General features: G+C 39.8%; 1 protein-coding gene across 1 annotated transcript; it reads right to left on the bottom strand.

Annotated features, from left to right (window-relative positions):
• Positions 1-823: 823 nt before the first annotated feature.
• Positions 824-20,840, bottom strand: pes1 (pescadillo ribosomal biogenesis factor 1). The gene is made up of 15 exons (XM_085425439.1): positions 20,681-20,840; positions 20,425-20,504; positions 16,118-16,271; positions 15,830-15,939; positions 15,387-15,558; positions 15,207-15,296; positions 14,761-14,877; positions 14,590-14,667; positions 9,725-9,814; positions 3,534-3,664; positions 3,317-3,442; positions 2,819-3,003; positions 1,701-1,864; positions 1,443-1,610; positions 824-1,202 (listed from the first exon to the last, which is right to left on the bottom strand). Exons 1-15 carry the CDS (start codon positions 20,702-20,704, stop codon positions 1,128-1,130), a joined length of 1,764 nt encoding a protein of 587 aa, XP_085281565.1. The 5' UTR covers positions 20,705-20,840; the 3' UTR covers positions 824-1,127.
• Positions 20,841-21,906: the final 1,066 nt, after the last annotated feature.

A 21,906-nucleotide genomic window follows, 5' to 3' on the forward strand; every position in this document is an offset into this window, starting at 1 on the left:
AGCTTGTATTTACAAAGGATTGATCTTTTAAATCTCCCTTATCTTTATCTGCAATTCATTAACTAAAGGCTATCGATATTTTAACTCTACATACAAGTTATACCACACTGCCATCCTAGGCAACCATTTCAGCAGAAAGTGAACATTACTGGAGCGACAAGTCTATCTGGCTTTGTGTACAGATACTGCAATACGCTGTCAAGATACCGCCCAAAAAAAACTAAACAAAAAACAAAACCACACTACACATGAACTCCATCTTCCTCTAAACTGATTTCTCGGTTCTTGGAAGGCAGACTTGAGCTGTGCTGGTCAACCCACATTCATCAAGCTCAGGCACAACACCGTTTTTGTTCAGCGGGGAGTGGTTCTGCCTGTAGGCAAACAGAGTGCTAGGCTGAGACTTGAACTGGGTGGGCTTGTGAGGAATGTAGATTTGGGTCCTAGGCAAGGGATGAGAGGCTGCAGCGAGTGTCAAACTGTGTGAGGAAACCAAGGAGCGGAGGGGTATGATGGGTGTAGCCTTTGCCCTCTGAGATGGTGCTTTGGTCTTGTGGTTCTTCGTCATTACCACCCACTACTTAAGTGTTAACCAATCAGCAAAGAGGTTCAACCGACAGCAGCAGCATGACCTGAGCCTCTGCAGATGTGAAATCTTAAGCCGTGCGTTACAGATTATATTCTGACCTTTTGCCATCTTGTCTGATCCATGCACAGCTTTAAAAAGAAACAGCTGCCCTAAAGCTACAGCCTCAAGGATAAATAATCATTTTTCAATATGGCGCCAAGACTAAGAGAATCATTTCTTCTTAGAGATGCAATATCACAAGTAACAGGTTTAATTCAGTCCGTTTAACTGTAAAATGTTTCGGTTACAGATTTTAAAATAAACAGGAAGTTGTATTGTACAATACAGAAAAGTGGAGCACAGATCAAACAGTTACTTTTACAATAATAATCACACAACTAGCATTTGTGACAACCTGCGCTGTTTGAAGTTCTGCAGAGGTCATTAGAGTGCATGTAGCACGCAGAGCTCTACTGCACTTTCAGGTTTTATGGTATGTAAACCTGCAATGCACTGAGTCTCAAAGTTAAAAAGAAAGTCAGTCTGAAGAAGGCACCAGTTATTTTCGGGCCTTTTTCTTTTTTGCTTTTTCTGAATCATCGTGAGCCTTCCTCTTGGCAGCAAGCTTGTTAGCCTGTAAAAAGAGAAGGAGCCCAGTTAATGGAAGATACTCAACACCAGTTACGCAACCATTTTTAAGCTCAGTGAACTCAGCGGGGGTCAACGCTGGGCTGCGCCGTTCTCTCCGCAGCGGCTACATAATACTGGTAAACACTGTGGCCTGAGATAAAATGCTCAGTATCAACACTAAAATATTCAAAGTTAAAGCTTTTAGGTTGAACAAATATTCTTAGCGAAGCGGCAATGTACGCACCTCACGGACTTTTCTTTTCTTTCCAAACATGATTTTGTCATAGAGGTACTTTTCCTTTTTCTTCATCATCATAATGGCCAGACGCTTCTCCTCTGCTTTCTCCTCCTGCTCCAAGCGTGCCTTATTTTCTACCTTCAGCTTTCCAGGTGTCACTTTGACATGTAGAGACTAAAAGGGAACGAGACGAGTCAATAAAGATTCCAAAAGATCTAAAAAATAAAATCACAATGACAAAGAAATCAGGATCTGACATATCACCTTGCCCTGGGATCTTTGTTCTTCCATTTTCTTAAGGTTTTTCTCTTCTGCTACTTCCTCTTCATCATCCTCTTCATCACCATTGTCATCCTCTTCTTGTTCTTCTTCCTCTTCCTGTTCTCCCTCCTCCTCCTCTTCTTCCTCATCCTCCTCTTGTTCATTGCCTATAAAAGGAAGAAAAAGGAATTATTTAAAATTAGTGCTGCTGACATTTCAATCCTGTGTGCCTATATTAAATATTCATCTTTTATTTTCATTACTGTGTGATGCCAAAGTGGCTTTTTAGGACTCTGATCAGATAAACTATAACCTCCACAAGCTGTCTCGCTTACAGTTCTTTTAGTAAATCACAACATTTCGATCCAGCCACCAAGAAAAATTTAATCATCCAATTAAGAAATGCTGGCAGTAATTATTCACATAAGCAGACCATCAGAACAGTTCTGTGTTAAAGTCTCCAAAACAACCCAAAAAAGGAAGCAAATTATTAAACTTTTTAAATCAATCACAAATATCAATTACATTCATTCAGATTAAGAGAGGCCGTGAATGTCTATTTAACTCTCCACATGACATTTTAAAAATTCTTTTATCTGTTTTCAGGTTGTTACATGGCCTCGCTCCAAACCACCTCTCTGAGTTGCTGCACTTGCACTCCCCTTTCCTAGTCGCTCAGATCAGCTGACCAACTCCTTGTATATGCCGAGGACACAGTGCAGGCTCACAGGGGACAGGACTTGGTGTAGTGGCTTCCAAATAGTGGAATTTGCTGCCATTTCACATTAAACAGGCTTCTTTAAAAAAAGGTTTTATTCAAGTGTGTTTTTCTTCCTATGTCCAACCCTTTGCTAAGTGGTTGTTCTTTATAAATAAAGTTGGCTTAACTACTTGATTATGTACAATACTCATAATTTTATGATGTAACAAAATAATGACACGAGACCATGGTTAGAGGTTATGGTTATCTTATAATTTTCCCTCCTATGCATCTGTTGTTCATTCAGATCTGAAAGTATTTTTTGTTTGTTGTTTTTAAAACTAGGACTCTGATCAGAGGGGAAAAGTCAGCGAATTGTGGGCGTGACCTGCATACACACTGAGATATAACTGAACCACACCTGGTTTTTCTCCTCGCTGTAAGGCCATCATCTTCAGTTTCTCTGGAGGCACATAGTCACCTTCCTTCTCCTCCACAAACGGAGACAGGTGAGGGGGTAGAGTCACCCCAAGGAAATAATCCTCCACAGGCAAGAGAATTTTGGCATTGACACAGTCGTATAGCCACTGGGGTTGGATGTAGTATCTAAAACAAGCAAAGGTTTCGAAAATCATCTGTTATGATGGCAAATAAGTGCATATTTTCATGCGTCTACTATGTAATAATGAGAATACAATCTTGCTCTTTGGTGAGGATTTTTTCTGCTGCAGGACCAAGGGGTGGGGGGGATGGGAAATATTCCAGTGAAAGGAGTCATTGTAAAAGTGGGTAATGTACATGAATGACACACTTCCTGTCTCTAGGATTACGAATTCTATGACAAAATCAAATACCTCTATAAGGAAAAAAAAAACAAAAAACCTTCTCATACATGATGAAAAGCACAGCATTTCTCTACCTGTTGATATACTGTTTGCCAACACTGGGCCTGTCAATAATTTGATGGGTGATGGTCTCATCTGTCACATCGTATGTGCTACCAATGCACACAGACTTGTCCCAGGATACCTGACCTCCAAAACACCTGAAAGGCAACAGAAATACACAAAAGTGAAAAAGTCAGCTTCAGGCTTCCGTGGACGTTTCTTTGCTTCACTGTAGCATCTCTCGCTCACCTGATGACGAATGCCAGAGACTCTCTGGGAACTTCTCTGTTGAGGTAAAACTTGAGTCCCTCAAAAAGCTTCTTCTGAGCTTCTTGCTGTTTCAGTTCCTTTTCCCTAGCCTCCATCTTCTCCATGTCCTCCTGTAGCGAAGAAATAAAGGGAAAACATTAATTATTCTTCAGGGAATTTCTATTTACAATTAAATCAGAAAAGTTTAAAGTCATTGCTTTAAAAACAAGCCAGCAACTAAAAGATGATTTTTATTTATTTATTTTTAAACAACTTCCAACTTGTTGATGTATTATGGTGTCTGATCCATGACAGAGGAATTGTGCAGCTAGATTTATTGGGATTACAACCTTAAAAGAATTCCAAAAGGCAAATGTAAAAAAGCTATGTAAAAAGTACAACTCACAACTCGACAATTAATACATTTACTTATCTCTGAATTTAAGTTGCTCAGATTTAACTAAAGAATCACAGTCAGGTTCAACAAACTGTCTGAACCGGTGTTAAATTGGTCAGCAATGGTGATTAGTAGACTCTTTGTTATCTCAGCTGGAGCTGATGCACTTATACATAAAACAGTGGTTGGTGGCATCTGATGACCAATCCCAGACCTGTCTGGAGACTGAAATTTAACATATGAAAAGCAATTTAAAACCAATAAAAACATGTGACATTTAATTAAATAATCAAGGGTAAAAGCAGAAACTGTTGTGTTGTGACAATTTATATCACACTGACTATGCATGCTTTGAAGTCTAATAGAAACGACTACTCAGATGTTGGATAACCAGCTTTAAAGTACCTTATAAATAAAGTTGGCTTGGCTACTCTATCATATGTATAATACTCAAAGAATACAAAATGTAACCGAATATTAGTGCAGGCTTCATCACATAATTTCCTTAGGGATTAAAGTATTCTGATTTTCTTGCATCTTTTCCACCAGCTTAGCTTGTAGTGTTTGTTGCTTGCAGTATTACCAAGCTACTGCTATGCCTCTGCTGACTGGCTATCTTAAGACAGCAAAAACATTAACATCTCCATAACCAGCTCCTTCAGAGCCTAGACATGGCTTTGCTTGCCTCAAGATGTGGCACACAGCACCACTGCCTATTCATATGGGTGGCAGCACTAATTGCATGGATATGGAGTGGATGACCTGGCTTGCCATGTGCCAGTAACAAATGGAGTTCAATGGTCCACAACTAACAGACAAAGTCCTAGTGGTGAGATGCACTGTGTTATCCTAAAATCACCAAACAGATGCCACTGATAAGCAGTAAGCTACGACAGCTTGCCCTTGGGTCTACGTAGACTCATGGATGGCAGAAGCTGATTTTAAAGGAATGCAGTTTGTTGCATCCCCGTGGACCCCCCAGCTCTGAAATGCAACCATGGAAGTTTGCAGCCAGTTTGCTCACTAATTCCAGGTTAGGAGAATTGAATTGGCTTTTTCACCCACAATAGACCTTGAGCATACTACACCTATATCTTGAAGGGTAGATGCATTGTGACCTTACTCCTGACAACCCAGGAATAAAGTCTATGGGACCCTGAAACACCTTCAAATATTAACCTAGCCAGCGGGCAAGCCCCAGTGTGATGCTCCACTCTGGAAGCAAAGGAACTAGAGCATCTTGTAGACGGAGCTGGTCTTTGTGAACAACAGTGCAACCTGTACTTCATCAATAGGAAGTACAGGTTCCTTTATTCTGGTCAGCCTGAACACTAACCACATAACAGCAATACCATCTGTTCCAAGTTAAATTCGTGTTATTGGCTTGAAAGGGGTGTCCTCAAGGATTACCACAGCCTCACTGACTCCGACTAGAGAGTAATACCATCACTGCTCGTGCACCAACTTTCTAACTATAGACTACAGCTACAGTATCATAAATGAACCAACAAACATCTTTGAAATTTCATGCAGCCAGCAGAAAACCACTCAAGGGATTACAGTTCCTTCCTCTGAGATTATATGTCTGTGATTGAGACTCATTGGGGAAAAACCAGAGGGTTTAGATTGTCTCTAAAAAACAAAACAAAACACCAAGCTCCAAAGGAACAGGGGGTGTAACTTTCCAGGAAAAGTGACAGGTTAGTAGGCCGCTTTAATAATGTGCAGATTTTATCTGTTACGTTCTCAGAACACACAGGAACGCCCGGATAAGATTCCAAAGCTCAGGTAAAATTAATACACCAGGAAGTTACACCTCATGTCTAAGTAATAATTAAGTCCTGAAGTTCCCTGCTTTGTAGTAAAGCTAATGTCTCAGAAGCACTAACATTTTTCAACCTAACTGCACGAGAAATAGACAAACAAAAAAGTTAAATAAAAATATGTGCTCATCAGGCATGTAAAAAGTTTGAAAAGAAGCCAGATATCTATAAGATCAGCCACAGTTTCCACAGTTGATCTGTTAATGCCTTAACCCCTTAAGACCGGTCGGAGCGGGCACGCTCCGTTTTGCGCAGCCATTTTTAAATTCCTGTAGAACTGGAATCACATAAGCTAGCACAATCATTTTTTTGCATATGAAACCGGAGGAGTTGTACTTGCATCTTATGCATTCAGCTTGTCCTATGACACTGTTTCCTTCCACATATAGCTTTGAAAATAAATTGAATAAAAAGCATTTGCAGCGACAACAACATAATATTCCAGAAACACGTTTTGCTGATCCGATCAGCTGTTCATAACACTTCCTACGTTGGAATAGACGTCAGCATGTCCGCCATTACCTGCCCGGAAGTGACGTCATTTTCACGGAAAATGTAGGGTTTTTTTTTTTTTTTACCTTCAGGGCCTTATTTTTAAAAGTCATGTTTGACTTTTCCGTATCGTTTCTGGGATGCTTCAAACAAAAATTACACTGCTGGAAATAGTTTATTTTGATGCACATGCTGTTTTTTGGGGGGTAAATTTGCATTATATTTATTTTCGTTTTTCCAGCAGTATATAAAAATTGGTGTATCTAAAAAACAAAAAACACAACTATGAAGACACTCAAAATAAATTTCCTGTGGTTCAAAACTATTTTGTGCAACTTTTGTGTATTTAGTTTTGAGGGATAAACTTCTTAAATTTCTCTAACTAGAAATATATGTTAAAAAACAACCCAAAATGATTTTCATTTTGTAGTTTATTGCACGTTTTTGCAATTTATGTAGTTACTATGCACTTAATGCATATATATTATATAAATTTGGGCTATAACGGTTGTATTGACATATAGCAACTTGAAACAATCCCAAAAATGGCTCTACAGCATGTAAAAATATCAAGATAAGCTCTGGCAAACTTGGCTCTATGGTAGGTCTTAAAGGGTTAATAAAGCACTTTAGTCTGAAAGCTGTAATGTTGAAAGATCATTCAGGTGAGTTGACTTGAAAACTTTATAAAAATACAATCTGTTATTCTAATTTTTTATTCATAAAATTCTCCCGATTAAGTGCCCATGCTTGAGCAAAAAAGTTTTTCCCCCTCTGTAATTGAAAAATTGTTACACAACTGATTGTTTCAGTGGATGAAAATACTGTTTTATTAAACTGAGAACGTATTACTAAGACTTAAACTTTTTAATAAAAATTAAGAAACCCAACAAACAAAAAAAGAAGCAAAAAAGCAGAACTGTCTTTTTTGGCAAAAAACCCAAAAACACGCACACACAAAACAGAATATTTAAATAAATAAATTAAAGCAGAGTTTGAACTACCTACTACTCCTACCTATAATTATAAAAAAGCAGAATGAATTGACAAAAACAATTGTTAACTTCAAATCAGTCAGTGACAACAAGCTTCCCAGGATGAGAAACATATCGTCAGTAGCAACCAAACAAAGCTGTAAATCCCTTGTATCACAGCTTCAAAAGATCAAATGATGTAACCATTAATGTTTAACCTTAGAGACCAATTAGAGCAAAAAGAAAGAATGAAAGTATTTTCTAAGATAAGATAAGACTTTAATGATCGGACGGGGGGGGGGGGGGGGGGGGGGATTTGTGTGTTATTACAGCTCATTTACAGATAATAGAAGAATACAAGAATATAAAGCCAAGAAATACTAAATTAATAAGATGATACACTACAGTGGGGCAAAAAAGTATTTAGTCAGCCACCGATTGTGCAAGTTCCCCCACCTAAAATGATGACAGAGGTCAGTAATTTGCACCACAGGTACACTTCAACTGTGAGAGACAGAATGTGAAAAGAAAATCCATGAATCCACATGGTAGGATTTGTAAAGAATTTATTCGTAAATCAGGGTGGAAAATAAGTATTTGGTCACCTCAAACAAGGAAAATCTCTGGCCCATTCCTCCATGCAGATCTTCTCGAGAGCAGTGATGTTTTGGGGCTGTCGCCGAGCAACACGGACTTTCAACTCCCGCCACAGATTTTCTATGGGGTTGAGGTCTGGAGACTGGCTAGGCCACTCCAGGACTTTCAAATGCTTCTTACGGAGCCACTCCTTTGTTGCCCGGGCGGTGTGTTTTGGATCATTGTCATGTTGGAAGACCCAGCCTCGTTTCATCTTCAAAGTTCTCACTGATGGAAGGAGGTTTTGGCTCAAAATCTCACGATACATGGCCCCATTCATTCTGTCCTTAACACGGATCAGTCGTCCTGTCCCCTTGGCAGAAAAACAGCCCCATAGCATGATGTTTCCACCCCCATGCTTCACAGTAGGTATGGTGTTCTTGGGATGCAACTCAGTATTCTTCTTCCTCCAAACACGACGAGTTGAGTTTATACCAAAAAGTTCTACTTTGGTTTCATCTGACCACATGACATTCTCCCAATCCTCTGCTGTATCATCCATGTGCTCTCTGGCAAACAGACGGGCCTGGACATGCACTGGCTTCAGCAGCGGAACACGTCTGGCACTGCGGGATTTGATTCCCTGCCGTTGTAGTGTGTTACTGATGGTGACCTTTGTTACTTTGGTCCCAGCTCTCTGCAGGTCATTCACCAGGTCCCCCCGTGTGGTTCTGGGATCTTTGCTCACCGTTCTCATGATCATTTTGACCCCACGGGATGAGATCTTGCGTGGAGCCCCAGATCGAGGGAGATTATCAGTGGTCTTGTATGTCTTCCATTTTCTGATGATTGCTCCCACCGTTGATTTTTTCACACCAAGCTGCTTGCCTATTGTAGATTCACTCTTCCCAGTCTGGTGCAGGTCTACAATACTTTTCCTGGTGTCCTTCGAAAGCTCTTTGGTCTTGGCCATGGCGGCGTTTGGAGTCTGACTGTTTGAGGCTGTGGACAGGTGTCTTTTATACAGATGATGAGTTCAAACAGGTGCCATTCATACGAGTGGGGGACAGAAAAGCTTCTTACAGAAGACGTTACAGGTCTGTGAGAGCCAGAGATTTTCCTTGTTTGAGGTGACCAAATACTTATTTTCCACCCTGATTTACGAATAAATTCTTTACAAATCCTACCATGTGAATTCATGGATTTTTTTTTAAACATTCTGTCTCTCACAGTTGAAGTGTACCTCTGGTACAAATTACTGACCTCTGTCATCATTTTAAGTGGGGGAACTTGCACAATCGGTGGCTGACTAAATACTTTTTTGCCCCACTGTATATACAACAGTAGCTGAGGTTCTATGTACACTTATACACAGTATGTGTTATGGATAGAGGGTTGTGGAAATATGCAAGTAATAAATTTAACTATTCTACTACTACTATCCCTGTGTAAGTAACATATCTATAAGTACCTGTAAACATAGGCATGTACATGCTCAATTACATTGGTGGGAACTACTGCGTTAGCGCAGTTAGCTTGTTAACGTGTTAACGCCGTCCAGCCCCACGGTAAGTCGTTAACGGAGATTTGCCGCGTTATGGCGTTAATGTCATTTCAACGAGATTAACGCTGACAGCACTAGTGGGGACACAACGAATATGACTGCACATTTATGCCGACATCATCCTAGTGCAAAGACAAGTGGAAGCAGACAAAACCAACGAGCACGCATGCTACAAACTTTACCCGAGCAATTTACCATGACACCACAGTATCGCACACACGTCCATAGATTTATAAGAGGCATTATGCATGAAGTGGTGATCTGTGTGTTTTGATTATATTTCTCAATAACAAATAGTTATGCCTTGCCTGAGTAAATCGTAAGATACATGTGATGTGTCGTGTTTTGCAAGTTAGCTTTCTTACCCCTTCACTGGGAAACTGGTCCAGTTGAGCCTCCTCCTCATCTGCAGAAGAAACCACGCGTGCCAGACTGGCACTCAGAGCTGACAGTTTCTACAAAATCAAAAACAAGGTAAGCACAAGTGTTAGCATTTACACCTCAATGTGTGCGTACTTAATAGATTTAGTTAGTTTAGTCAACAGTTTAATTTAAGCATGAGGCTTTTAAAAACATGAGTTTACACAATTTCTCTATTAGCATACTGAATGCTTTTAGGTAGACTACATGTTGAGCTCTAATTAAAGTGTCTGAAATGATATAGGGCAAGACCTCATGTTAAGTGTACTGTATGTGTAAGTTAAATTAATACACTTACAAGTTGCTTTATTACAGACACCATAACAGTTTATTTATGCAAATACCTAATCTGCCAATCACATGGCAGCAACCTTTCTTTCTGGCCAGGCTGGTGATGTCAAGGCAACAGAAACTTGAATAACCACTTATTACAACCATGGCAGAAGAGCATCACATCAATTTCGTGTAAACAACATGAAAGCATGGCTCCATGCTTCTTTGTATCAATAGCTCAGTGGCGAAATAATAATGTGGGCCCCTTAACTGGTCATCATTTAAACCCCACAACCTACCCGAGTATTGCTGCTGACCATGCTCATCCCTTTATGACCAGTGTAACAATCTTCTGATGTTTGCTTCCACCAGGATAACACACCATGAAACAAAGCTCAGATCATCTAAAACTGTTTTCAACCTGAGCATGACCATGAGTTCAATGCACTTAAATAGCTTATAGAAGTCAGCAGATCTCAATCCAATAGAGCTCCGCTGGGATGTGGTGGATAGGGAGATTTGCACCAGGGCTGAGCAGCAGACAAATGCACTAAAATCTCTGAGGAATGTTTCCCCCAACTTGTTGAATCTATGGCATAAAAAAATTCAGGCAACTCTGAAGCAAAAAGGAGGTCCAACCCAGGCGTAACGCAGTGTTTCTCAAACTTTTCACATCGAGTACCACCTCATAAAATATATGGCTCTTGAAGTACCACCCCTATGACCGACATTAAAGTACAATAGTATAGGCCTACTGAACACCATATACAGTTTACACGAAACAATTTTATTTCTTATATGAATGTTATTTATTTTAACTGTCAGAAACAGAATGTGACAAGTGATAATAATAACAACAACAACAACAACTATACTGCATTAAAACATTCACAGCAGGTAGGATATCCAATCTTTAAGTGATGCTGCATGAACCCTGCTTCTGGGTACTCTGCGTTTATTAAGGCTGTTGGGTTTTTAACATGTTTTACTGCTTTGTATTTTATTCTATTTCATTTGAACAAGCCCCTAAAAAAAGTCAGTGATCACTGTCCGCCTGTCTCGGTTTTTATTACCACTAGTCATTTTAAAGCCCAGTTTTTATAACCTTATGATGTAACTACACCCCAGCCCACGCAGCAATATATTAATGACTAACCTCGCATTGTGGATGGATTATCGCAGTTGTTCTCCTGACTGAAGTTTGGTCCGTTTACAGCAGGGGTCCCCAATCCCAGTCAACGAGGACCGGTGTCCCTGAAGGACATGCGTCCTTGATCCAACACAGCTGATTTAAATGGATAAATTACCTTCTCAACATGTCTTGAAGTTCTCCAGAAGCCTGGTAAAGAACTAATCATGTGATTCAGGTGTGTTGACCCAGGGTGAGATCTAAAACCTGCAGGGACACCGGCCCTCACGGACTGGGATTGGGGACCCCTGGTTTACAACATCCTGCCGTGCGGTTACATTTGTCCCTAACCATCAGGAACCCTCACGTTAGCTTGTAGCGAGTGGGAAAATGTTAGCATTCATCCTCCAGCTTCACTGTGTTTATATTATGCTAACCATAGCTGTGTAGCTGGCCACCACATAGTATATCATTATATACCAGCTAGGTAGGACTGGGCAATATGGCCCCAAATTCATCTCGATATTTTTTAGCTGGATGGCGATATACGATATATATCTCAATAATTTTTTTTAAAGTCATAAAGTAAGAAAAGAGAGTTCTTAGTCAAAGCTGTGTCCCAGATGTCACACAGGCACTTTTGGTAACATACAGCATATATGTACATTAAAAAAAATTACTCAAAAATAAATAAATACATTATTAAATAATAATGCTTGATAAATAAAAGAAAACAATGTTGTTGTTGTGCACAACAAAAAGCTCACAATTGTGCAGTCAAAATGTAAACTAAAAGATGCTGAGCATAATAACAAAGAGACACATTTCGCAGCTGCTCTGTTCCGAAGTTCTACTGCGTGACTGACAGCCTGGAGTTTGAAATCCGCTTCGTGCCATTTATGGTCCTTATACACACAATACGGTAATAGACTATGTGCACGTTAACATATGCTACTTCTGGTGCGGAAACTCCTGTTGGGAGCTTGATTTCCGGTGTCCTATTCGCGCCTTGTTTACGGTCCAAAACAAGTTAAGCAAATGAATGAATCAAGCGGCGATTTACATTTCTATAGATGTCTTGAGCATTTACCCAATATATCTGTAAATGATGTTCATCGACTTGTCGATATTTTTTACCCCCGCGCCTCAGAGCAAAGCGATTCAAATGTTATATTTCTCAGCTGTCCCTCGTTTATCGCGGGTGTTATGTTCTAAAAATAACCAGCGATAGGTGAAAAAAAGTAGCCAATTTTATTTTTTGACAGTGCAAAACCTTTCATGGACATCGTGGACATACAGCACTGCACTTCAGAGTCACACTGCTAGGGATCGATGCAGCGATTCTGTACTGTACAGGAGAGACGTCACGGAGGAGATCGTCTGCAGCGATCAGGACGCAGGACACAATGTGACGTAAAAAAAAATAAGCATGCAAACTTGCACTAAAAAAAAAAAAAAAAAAAATCTGTGAAACAGCGAGGTGAAAGGTGAACCGCGTTATAGCGACTACACTTGACTAGCTGATATCGACATAACGGGGGAAACATCTGGTTTGACTATTCTTCACCTGTAGTTTGAATTCTGAACATTTGCCTGTTTAAATCATAAGACCAGTCACTGTACAGAGATGTGTTTCTGAATGTGGACGATGTGTCTTCTGCTGCAGTAATGCAGTTCTGCTTGTGTTGAGTGATGTAAACAACTGATCATCTAAACTCTTTAAACGTCAAAATTGATCATTAGATTTTTTTTTAATGACACAACAGTGGTGAGTGTTCCCACCTTCTGCTCTTTGTAACTTAACGCGATCTTTCAGTTTTCGAGTTTTGGACATGATTTTGGAGTATATCTTCGCAGTAGCGATTGACCGCAAAGTAAAGCTACCGGAAATTTACAACCCTACATCCGGTCTCAAACCAGGAAGTTAGCATTTTCTCGTGCACAGGGTCTATACTACGTTGAAGCACAGTACGTATTACTCCGCGAGGCTCCAGACTACGGTAGCCGTAATGCTCCGACAATCCATCAAGCGGTGCAGCTCCGTAGCTTAGCAAAGTCATATTAAAACATTTTTTGACAGATTGCTGAGCGCTGTGTACCACATAAAATTGGTTTGTGGTCATCAAGCACAGAATTCATACATAAGGCGTGCTGTCAACTTTTGAGAAAATGAAAGGATTTTAGGCGTTAGCATGATTAGCTCGTTAGCACGGTTAGCTCGCTAACACGTTGACGCCGTCCAGCCCCATGTGCGGGGCGATGCGCGGTAACTCGTTAACGGAGATTTGCCGTGTCCATCTTGTTGTTGCCTGCAGGTGAAGCGATGGGGGAGGGGGAGTTGTGTTCAGTGAAGGAGAGAAGCGAGGCCGAGTAACGTTGCGTAGAGACAAAAGTGGACGCAAGAGAGGCAAACCTGCGGCTCCACAAGTATAATTATAACGTAACATAGACTATATCGATATAAAGGATATTGTCACATCTTATCTCGTATAAAAATATATCGATATTTAAAAACAAACAAAAAAAAAAAAACCTCAATATAGCGCCCAGTCCTACAGCTAGCCCAACTTCAGCAACCCTACAAAGCCACTGCTGTTTAGTTTTGTCTTCGTTTATGTCAGAAGTGATAGCAGAGTTGTACGTTTTAATTCAATCCCTCAATCAGAACATGGTATCATGGCGTGTTGGGAGTGACTAGTTATCTCCAATCATGCCTTGGGAACATGTGTTGCCGTTTAAGCGAGGAAACTTGTGTTATTTACATCTGTTATTGTTGCGTGACTCTTAACTGTTCCTGTTAATGCTACAGTGTAAATGCATTGGCTGACTGAGCGGGTGAGTGCATGTAGGGGGTTATTGAACCTCTGAAGCACTGTGTAGTACAGCTAACTATTCAATAAAGAGCTCCCCCTGAGCTCCCAATGACAACCCCACTGGATATAACCTAGTAAGGAATATGGATCATATTCAGCAGAGCACAAGTCTAAACTTTATAAATGCACATTAGCACATATCCCAGTTTTATGTCTCAGTAAAGCTGAGGGAAAATAAAGACGACTCCTGCTTGAATAACAGAATGCATTGTCTTTACAGATTGCTGAAGCCAGGAAAACAACGTACCCTGTGCTTTAAAAGCTTGTTTTAGAGGTCACCTGGGACATGTTTTTTCCCAAAAAGCATCAACAACGCTTTTGCTATCCTTCCTGGAGAAGTTGTGTGACCGAGTTCTCTCTGCCACTGAAGTGGTGATATAGTTTTAACAAAACTCCAACGCTGCTTTATGCCGGATGGTTTAAGTGAATTTATTCTGTCACTCTGGATAACCAACAAGCCTCCTTTCAATGTAATGAGCACCACAAACAAAAGACATCAGAGGTCTTTTACACTGTTTAAAACAAAGTGACTCACCTCTAAGTAACTTTCTGAATTCATGGCATAGTCATCCTCACTCTCTTCCTTAGGCTCTGACTCTCCATTACTGTCCAGCTGCAAAATGAGAGGCAATATTAACTGAGGGCAGGTCTGGTTACATATGATCAATTTATCATAAATCCTTTTTTATATTACAGTCCACGATACCTTTGGTGGGTAGACCAAGTTGAGGGAACTGTAGAGCCTGAAACTGACAAAGCCCAGCAGAGTGGTGTACAACTCTGTGAATGTTGCCATTACTCTGTAATCAACATCAACGGGGTGCTGAAAGAGAAACAAATATTAGTTTGACCATATTTCAGTGATATATTTATAAGTGTGAGTTCAATCAGAGTCACTTCCAACATAATTTTTAGTATATTCTAATTTTAAAACAGACAGGCTGCTCACAAGTTAAAGCCATCAGCAAAGTCAGTTTTCTTGTTCATAAGTGCCACACATTTTCTGATTCTTAATGAGCAGGTAAGACATTAAGGACAATTTTTTATTTACAATGTTGGCCTGGCAACCTACATTATAACCCAACAGTAATAAAGTGACTGTTTATTATTAGCACTGTCCCTGTTGACTGCAATTTGTCAAACTGCACTTACATCATGGGAGAACTGATATGGCACCACCCATGTAATGAGCTGTCCCATCACCTCAGCCTGATAATATATTCCCTTGATGGAGAGGAAAACCTATCAAAACAGAAACGTTTAGCACATTACAGAACACAGGTCAACCAACTCTCACAGAGTCAGATCAATAACAGGCTGGTGAACTTGCACCTTTCGGAGAGAACGTGATGCGATCACATAGTTCATCCACTCCACAGTGAGGCGTCTGCACAGCTGGATTGTCTGCACATGACATTTTCCTGTTCGAGCAAAAGTGGAGAAGAGGAAGCACATGCAGAGGGCATCGTCGATATCACGGAGGGCATCAATGAAGGTTGGATACCTGCCAAACAAAGAAGCACAAGCAATATTTATGAGGTTTTGTTTTGACAAAAACATCTTACCTTTGAAATAAAAATAAAAAACAAAGATAACTTGCATGTTAAAAGCTGTAAAAAAAAAAAAAAAAAAAAAAAAATACTGACAGACTCCTAAAGACTCTGTTCTACTGTTACCCTACAATTTCAATTTAATTCATATAGTGGCAGAGAAAAAAAAAGAAAAAGAGATCAACTATGCCCTCTTATGTTCAGTGTGAAGAATAACCACCCCACCTTTCTTTGATGATGTGATCCAATTTATAGGTCGGCTTGTTCTCTCTCAGTCTTTCCACTGCAGACCACTCTGTTTTTCCATAAGCCTTCTTAAGCTTACGCACAAATATCTACAAGACAAAAATAAATGTTGAAAATAACACAGGTACCAAAAAGATTGTCAACCAAATTGAAATCAAACGATAAACCAAAGACATGATGAGGAAAAACTGATTCAAGCAAAGTGATTTAAATATCCTTTTTATAGAGGTAAAGAACACTAAGGTACTGGTTTCTTATGTAATATACCTTGTACTCTCTGAACTTTCCAACAATTGGCTCATGGAGCAGAAAGCGGATGTCTTTGAGCAGGTAGAAGGTCCTTGGGGCTGTAGATCCCTTGTTCACCTTCTTCTTGTGTTTTGGCTCATGAGGGTATATGCCTTTGAGAATGCAAAGTCGCCTGAAAATCAGAGAAGAGAAATTATTTGTCTGCAACAAGGCACCTTTCTGAGAAAGGCTGGAAATCGAGATTTGGAACAAACTTGGAGAAAAGTAAGTTGCTATGATGGTATTTAAAAATAAAAAAAATGTATTTTTATATATATATATATATATATATATATATATATATATATATTAATTAATATTAGGGGTGCAACGATACACAAAATTCACGGTTCGGTTCGATACTTTGGTGTCACGGTTCGATATTTTTTCGATACAAAAAAATGTTCATGCCTTTTTAATTTGTCATTTATTAAAATTATAAATATATATTTTAACTCAAAAGTACAGTTTTTAAATTTAACCCTAACCCTTGTGCGCGTTTTTTATTTTGACAGCGAATGCGCACCTGCGGACCACTTATGTGCAGCCCTGGTTATTTAGCTCGTCATATTGCAGCCACAGAAATTCTTTTGTCCATGAAACCATAAAGCTGCACTTTCTTTTTGCCTTATAGTCTCATTTGTCATAACTTCTCCGTTTTGTGGTAAGCTTTTCTTTGGCTGTCACTTCTTCACCCCGACCTGTCTTATTTGGCTCAGCAGAACTAAAATATATATACTGCTACTTTTACACACGGACTCACATAAGCTCAGCGATTCTCTGCGCGATCAACCTCTCACATGTTTAAGCTTGCTGCGGGAGATTTCACTTGTCATGTTTGCATAGTAAGCTAACGATTAATAAGACGATGTCAGAGGAATTGGTGCACAAATTATCATCACTCACAGATCAGTGCTGTCATTGCAAAGTGAAAGCAAAAAAACAAGCGCAAATTCAAACGCGATTTCAATATGTCACATATTGACAGTGGCTCACCGATGCCAATGACATAATTACCCAGCTACATTTCTGAAAGAATGCAAAAGCATTGACATATATTTTTCCTACAATAGCCCGACGGGCAGGGCAGAGAGATTTTTGTAGCCCGACTGGAAAGATCGCTAGCTCCGGGACGTCGGGCTAGCGATTTTGCAAGCCCTGTATCTGATTGAGGAATCACTCATCTTTGGAAAAGAGAGTTTATTACAGAGAAATGTCTCTTTCCAAAATAAAAGCTATACTATCCGCTTCTTCTGGGCTATATTCTCAGCAGCATAAGGAGAATCATGTGCTAACAGCTGTCTAAATGACTCGGCTAAAGTTAGTAGCATGCTTGTTGTTTTTGTCTTTGCACTAGGATGATGTCGGCGTAAATGTGCAGTCATATTCGTTGTGTTCCCACTAGTGCTTTCAGGTTAATCTCGTTGAAATGACCTTAACGCCACAACACGGCAAATCTCCGTTAACGAGCTACCGCCGATCGCCCCGTGCATGGGGCTAGACGGCCAACACGTTAACGAGCTAACTGCGCTAACACACTAGTTCACACCAATGTAATTAAGCATTGCATGGCACATCCAACATACTGTTTTACTTTAGTCCATGACTCGCTTACCTTCAGGGTCATACGTCACATGAAAACCAAAATAATTCCAAACGCCAGATCTGAATGAGGGTGGGGGAGGTCCATCTTGCAAGGAGAGCTTAACTTCTGTCTCGCTAGCTTGCCCTGCGCTCTTCCTCCTGACTATGCTGTCTGTGTTGAGCGCTCAGTGGATCTGCGCTCGACAGTGCAGCCTAGGCGGAGTAGTCGAACGCAGATTCACTGAGCGCTCAACACAGACAGCATCGTCAGAAGGAAAGTTGATAAAATAAATTACAAATGTTGTATTGTTCGATACATATGCGTACCGAACCGAAAGCACTGTATCGAACGGTTCAATATCGATACGAATATCGTTGCACCCCTAATATATATATATAAAATCTTATTAGGGGGGGAAAAAAAATAATAGTTGATTGGTCCATTTTTGAAAATTTAAATATTGTTACATTTGAATTGCTGGTTTTACAAAAAACAAAACACCCAAAAAAAGTAATATTGGCATGGAGAGTAGGGCTGCCACAAACGATTATTTATATAGTCGACTAGTCACTGATTATTTTTGCGATTAGTCGACTAATCAGATCATCATCCATTGGACGTAAAACGTACAGCTTATTGCACCAGCAGCATCTGCTCTAATATAACTATCATTAGCTTACAGCTTTAAGTGTTTAAGGTCTATGCTAACTAAAAATAAAGACAAGATGATAGTTTATTAAATTTTAATGAAATTTGCAGATTGTTTCGGTGAAGTTTAATAAACTCCTTGCTATCTAAAATATAACAGGACACCATAGTATATTCTCGAGCATCTCACACTTCTGATAACCAGCTGTCTGCTTGATGTTTATTTAGCTGTGTAAAAACTATAACTTTAATCTCAGACAAACCGATTTACTCAGGAACAAATAAAATACTAAAAAAAAGCCAAACAATAACATTGTTAAGTTATCTAAGTGACTTATATATCATGTTTAACCTGAGTAGCGGGTTTGAAAACAATTTGCCAGGAGTCCGGTGTTCTCACGGCTCTAGTGAGCCTAGCCCCCGGCTCGCTATCGAGCTAGTGGGTAACAGACGTCTCTGAAAACGTCAGAGCGCTTTTGAAAATATGTGGTGTCCTGATAAACTGAGCAGATATTTGAGGTTTACACAGCTACATTCTCGCCTGAAAATATGTTAAACGTTTATTTTGTGACCCAGAAAGAATAATAAGAGTAATATTAAAACTAACTAGCTGCCGCCATTGTTGGAAACTGAGCTGGGCCGCGCTATGAATTCTGGGACACAGCTTCTTCTTCTTCGGGGTTTAACGGCAGCTGGCATCCTTGTACATGCAGTGCTGCCATCTTCTGTTTCAGTCCGTTATTACACTCTTAAATCCTACTACTTATTCCTGCGTCTTTTGGGATCTTACAAAGCTTCAAACGACGCGTCGACTATTAAATTAGTCGTCGACGATTTTGATAGTCGACGTAATCGTGACTAGTCGACTAATCGTGGCAGCCCTAATGGAGAGTAACACTTTCAGAACCATGGATTTATTTTGAAATTACCAACCACTGCTAAATATTCTGATCACATTCACTGAAGATGTAAGACACCTCAGAATTACTTGTTAAATTAATTTATGCACATTATATGTCAGATGTGATTTATGGATATAGTGTTGATCATAGAGAATATAACTAGGTGCAGATTCATTACTAACTACTAACATAACTTTGTCTCACTAACTTTGGCGTCAATACATTCTTTCTTGTTGATGGTAATGTTTTTACTGATGTGCTAATTAAATTTTGCTCCACTTTCGAGGCTGCATTAATACTTTTTGCATTTCACTAACTAGGAGCAGACGCAGTGAAAGAGGATGAGTTTTAATGCTGGGGTCAACCATCCAAAGCAACAGTGCACAAGAGAAGTGAAGAAGAGAGTTCAGGGAGGGTGGAAAAGATGGAAATGAGAGTCAGGGGTGATTTGTGGCAGAAGGATAGCAGCAACAATGACAGCCAAGTATTGCAAGATGGTAGTGAGACGTGCTGTGAAGTATAATTTGGATGGGAGGCCAAGCTGGTAGAGCTGTAGATGCTGAGACTCTCAAATTTACAGTAGGAATGTAAGAATTGAGTACATCAAAAGGACAGCTAAGATTGAGAAGAGACAAAGTTAGAAATAGAAACAAGGCCGGGATGGTTTGGACGTGTAGAGGAGGAACAGTGGATAATTACTGGACAAAGGATGTTGATGAAGGAGCTGCCTGGCAGGTGGAAAAGAGGAAGACCACAGAGAAGATTCATGGATGTAGTGAAGGACATGCAGAGCGTTGATGTGAAAGGAAGATGCTAGTGACTGGACTACTGTTGTGACCTCAAAAGCCAGGAGCCGAAAAGAAATGCACTTTTGTTTGACCCTGCACAATTGTCTACCTTGTTCAATACAAACGCATGAGTTTCACAGCACCCCCCCCCCCCAAAAAAAATAAAATAAAATAAACTCACTCACTGAGTTTTAAAGACTTTGCGTCATAAATGGGCCCTCGCACCTTTTCTCACTCAGAAAGCGTTAGCGTTACTATACAATAACGAGAAACTAATACAGTGCCGGCGGGGTATGACTAAATCGTGATTTAAAACACACACACACACACACACACGTGTACAATTGCTAACTGCAACGTTACCTGAAATCTGGGAGGCTGAGCTGCAACTTCTTTCGAGCTCTGTTTCTTGTGATGTAGTTGGTGGCAGAGCCCCTCTCAAACTGAAAAACATAGGAAGATGCTCATATTCAACTTGTGTTAACAAGGCACATAAGCTCATCCGCGTCCAGAAGAATCTACTGTTTGAGAAAAACAAACTTCAGCTAGCTGTTAGCTAACGGGATAGTCAGATTTTTGGTAATAAGACGCCCGACATTACGCGAACACCCACACCAACCTTTTTCTTTTGAAGACCTCCCATTTAGAGACAGTTTCTAACCCTCCACGGAGTTTTATCCAAATGTAGTTGTGTACAAATTACACAATTCGCAAGGGTACACAACAACGACCGACACAACACGCAGGAGATGCACGTGTGGCTTGACATGCGCGAAAGAGAGGCCCAAGCAGTAGGACCCAGGGGTGGGCCGTTTATTTGCCTGTTTACAAAGGAAAGCCGAAGCAGTGTTTGCACGTGAAACATTCGTACATATAAAACTTATACTCATCTTTGGGATTTTGTTGTCCACAACAAACAGCATATAGCCAACATGATGAAAAGCACCTTCTTTATTAAATCCGCAGTCATCTAAAAATAAAATGTCGTGCCAGGAGTAAAGGTTTACATACACTCATCAATGGTGTGCTTTTAATGATTTCTTTGAACTGTTCTTTTTCCTGAGTGGAATGGTTGTACAGCACACATCGTTAATGACTTTAAAAACCAAGAGCTGGGTACAGAAGTTTGATTTTCTTTTGTATTTTCTCTAATCCAAACAGTAGATTATACAAAATTGTACATACTGGTTTAAATAAATACATACAGCCCCACTTATAATTAGTTCAATGTCACTTAGCAAGTTACACCTCAGCCTCACACTTGATAGAGTTCAGTTATCTTGGTTTGTTTCCCAGCACAGACCTGACTTATAAGGGTCAGTATTGGACTTTTCCATCACTCTGAGAATTGGTCAATAGAATAAGTGCTTTTTTAAAAAAATCCTTTTTATGCTGGAAAGAGAAACTACCACTTGTAGCCAATCATTATCACTAAAAATAAGTTCATAGGTCATCATAGAACTGTCAGCGTCATTTATTAAAAGATTTAACCGAGTGTACGTATATGTTTAAGCCTGTGTGTATCATTTTGAACCTGTGTGGATTAGAGAAAATCCAAAATAAATTCAAACTTGTGCACCCAGTTCTTGTTTCATCTTTAAAAGCTCAAAATTATGGCGTTATTTTTGTGCCACTATTCTGAGCACACGTAAAAAAAAAATTGCAGGTGCAAAGGTTGCATTTTGAGAAGAAATTTATTTTGAGGGAAGAAAAGCTAAATTTGAGTGAACAAAATGCATTGCTGCGTGCAAAAAACGTATTTCAGTGTTTGCTATTATCCATACACACACAATAGCAGCCCCTCTCGCTCAGTTTTTGCATTTGCGCTTGCTCGCAATGTGCTGC

This window comes from Rhamphochromis longiceps, linkage group LG12 (genome assembly GCF_057381845.1).
Source record: "Rhamphochromis longiceps isolate RC_006_pf linkage group LG12, R_longiceps_female_GT1.1, whole genome shotgun sequence".
NCBI classification, from domain to species: domain Eukaryota; kingdom Metazoa; phylum Chordata; class Actinopteri; order Cichliformes; family Cichlidae; genus Rhamphochromis; species Rhamphochromis longiceps.

Coding starts and splice junctions, on each gene's coding strand:
- pes1 (XM_085425439.1), bottom strand. CDS start 20,704: ATGGGAGGTCTTCAAAAGAAAAAG. Junction 3,665..9,724: donor ACCAGTTTCCCAGTGAAGGG/GTAAGAAAGCTA, acceptor TCTTCGCTACAG/GAGGACATGGAGAAGATGGA. Junction 3,004..3,316: donor GGCAAACAGTATATCAACAG/GTAGAGAAATGC, acceptor TGCTTGTTTTAG/ATACTACATCCAACCCCAGT.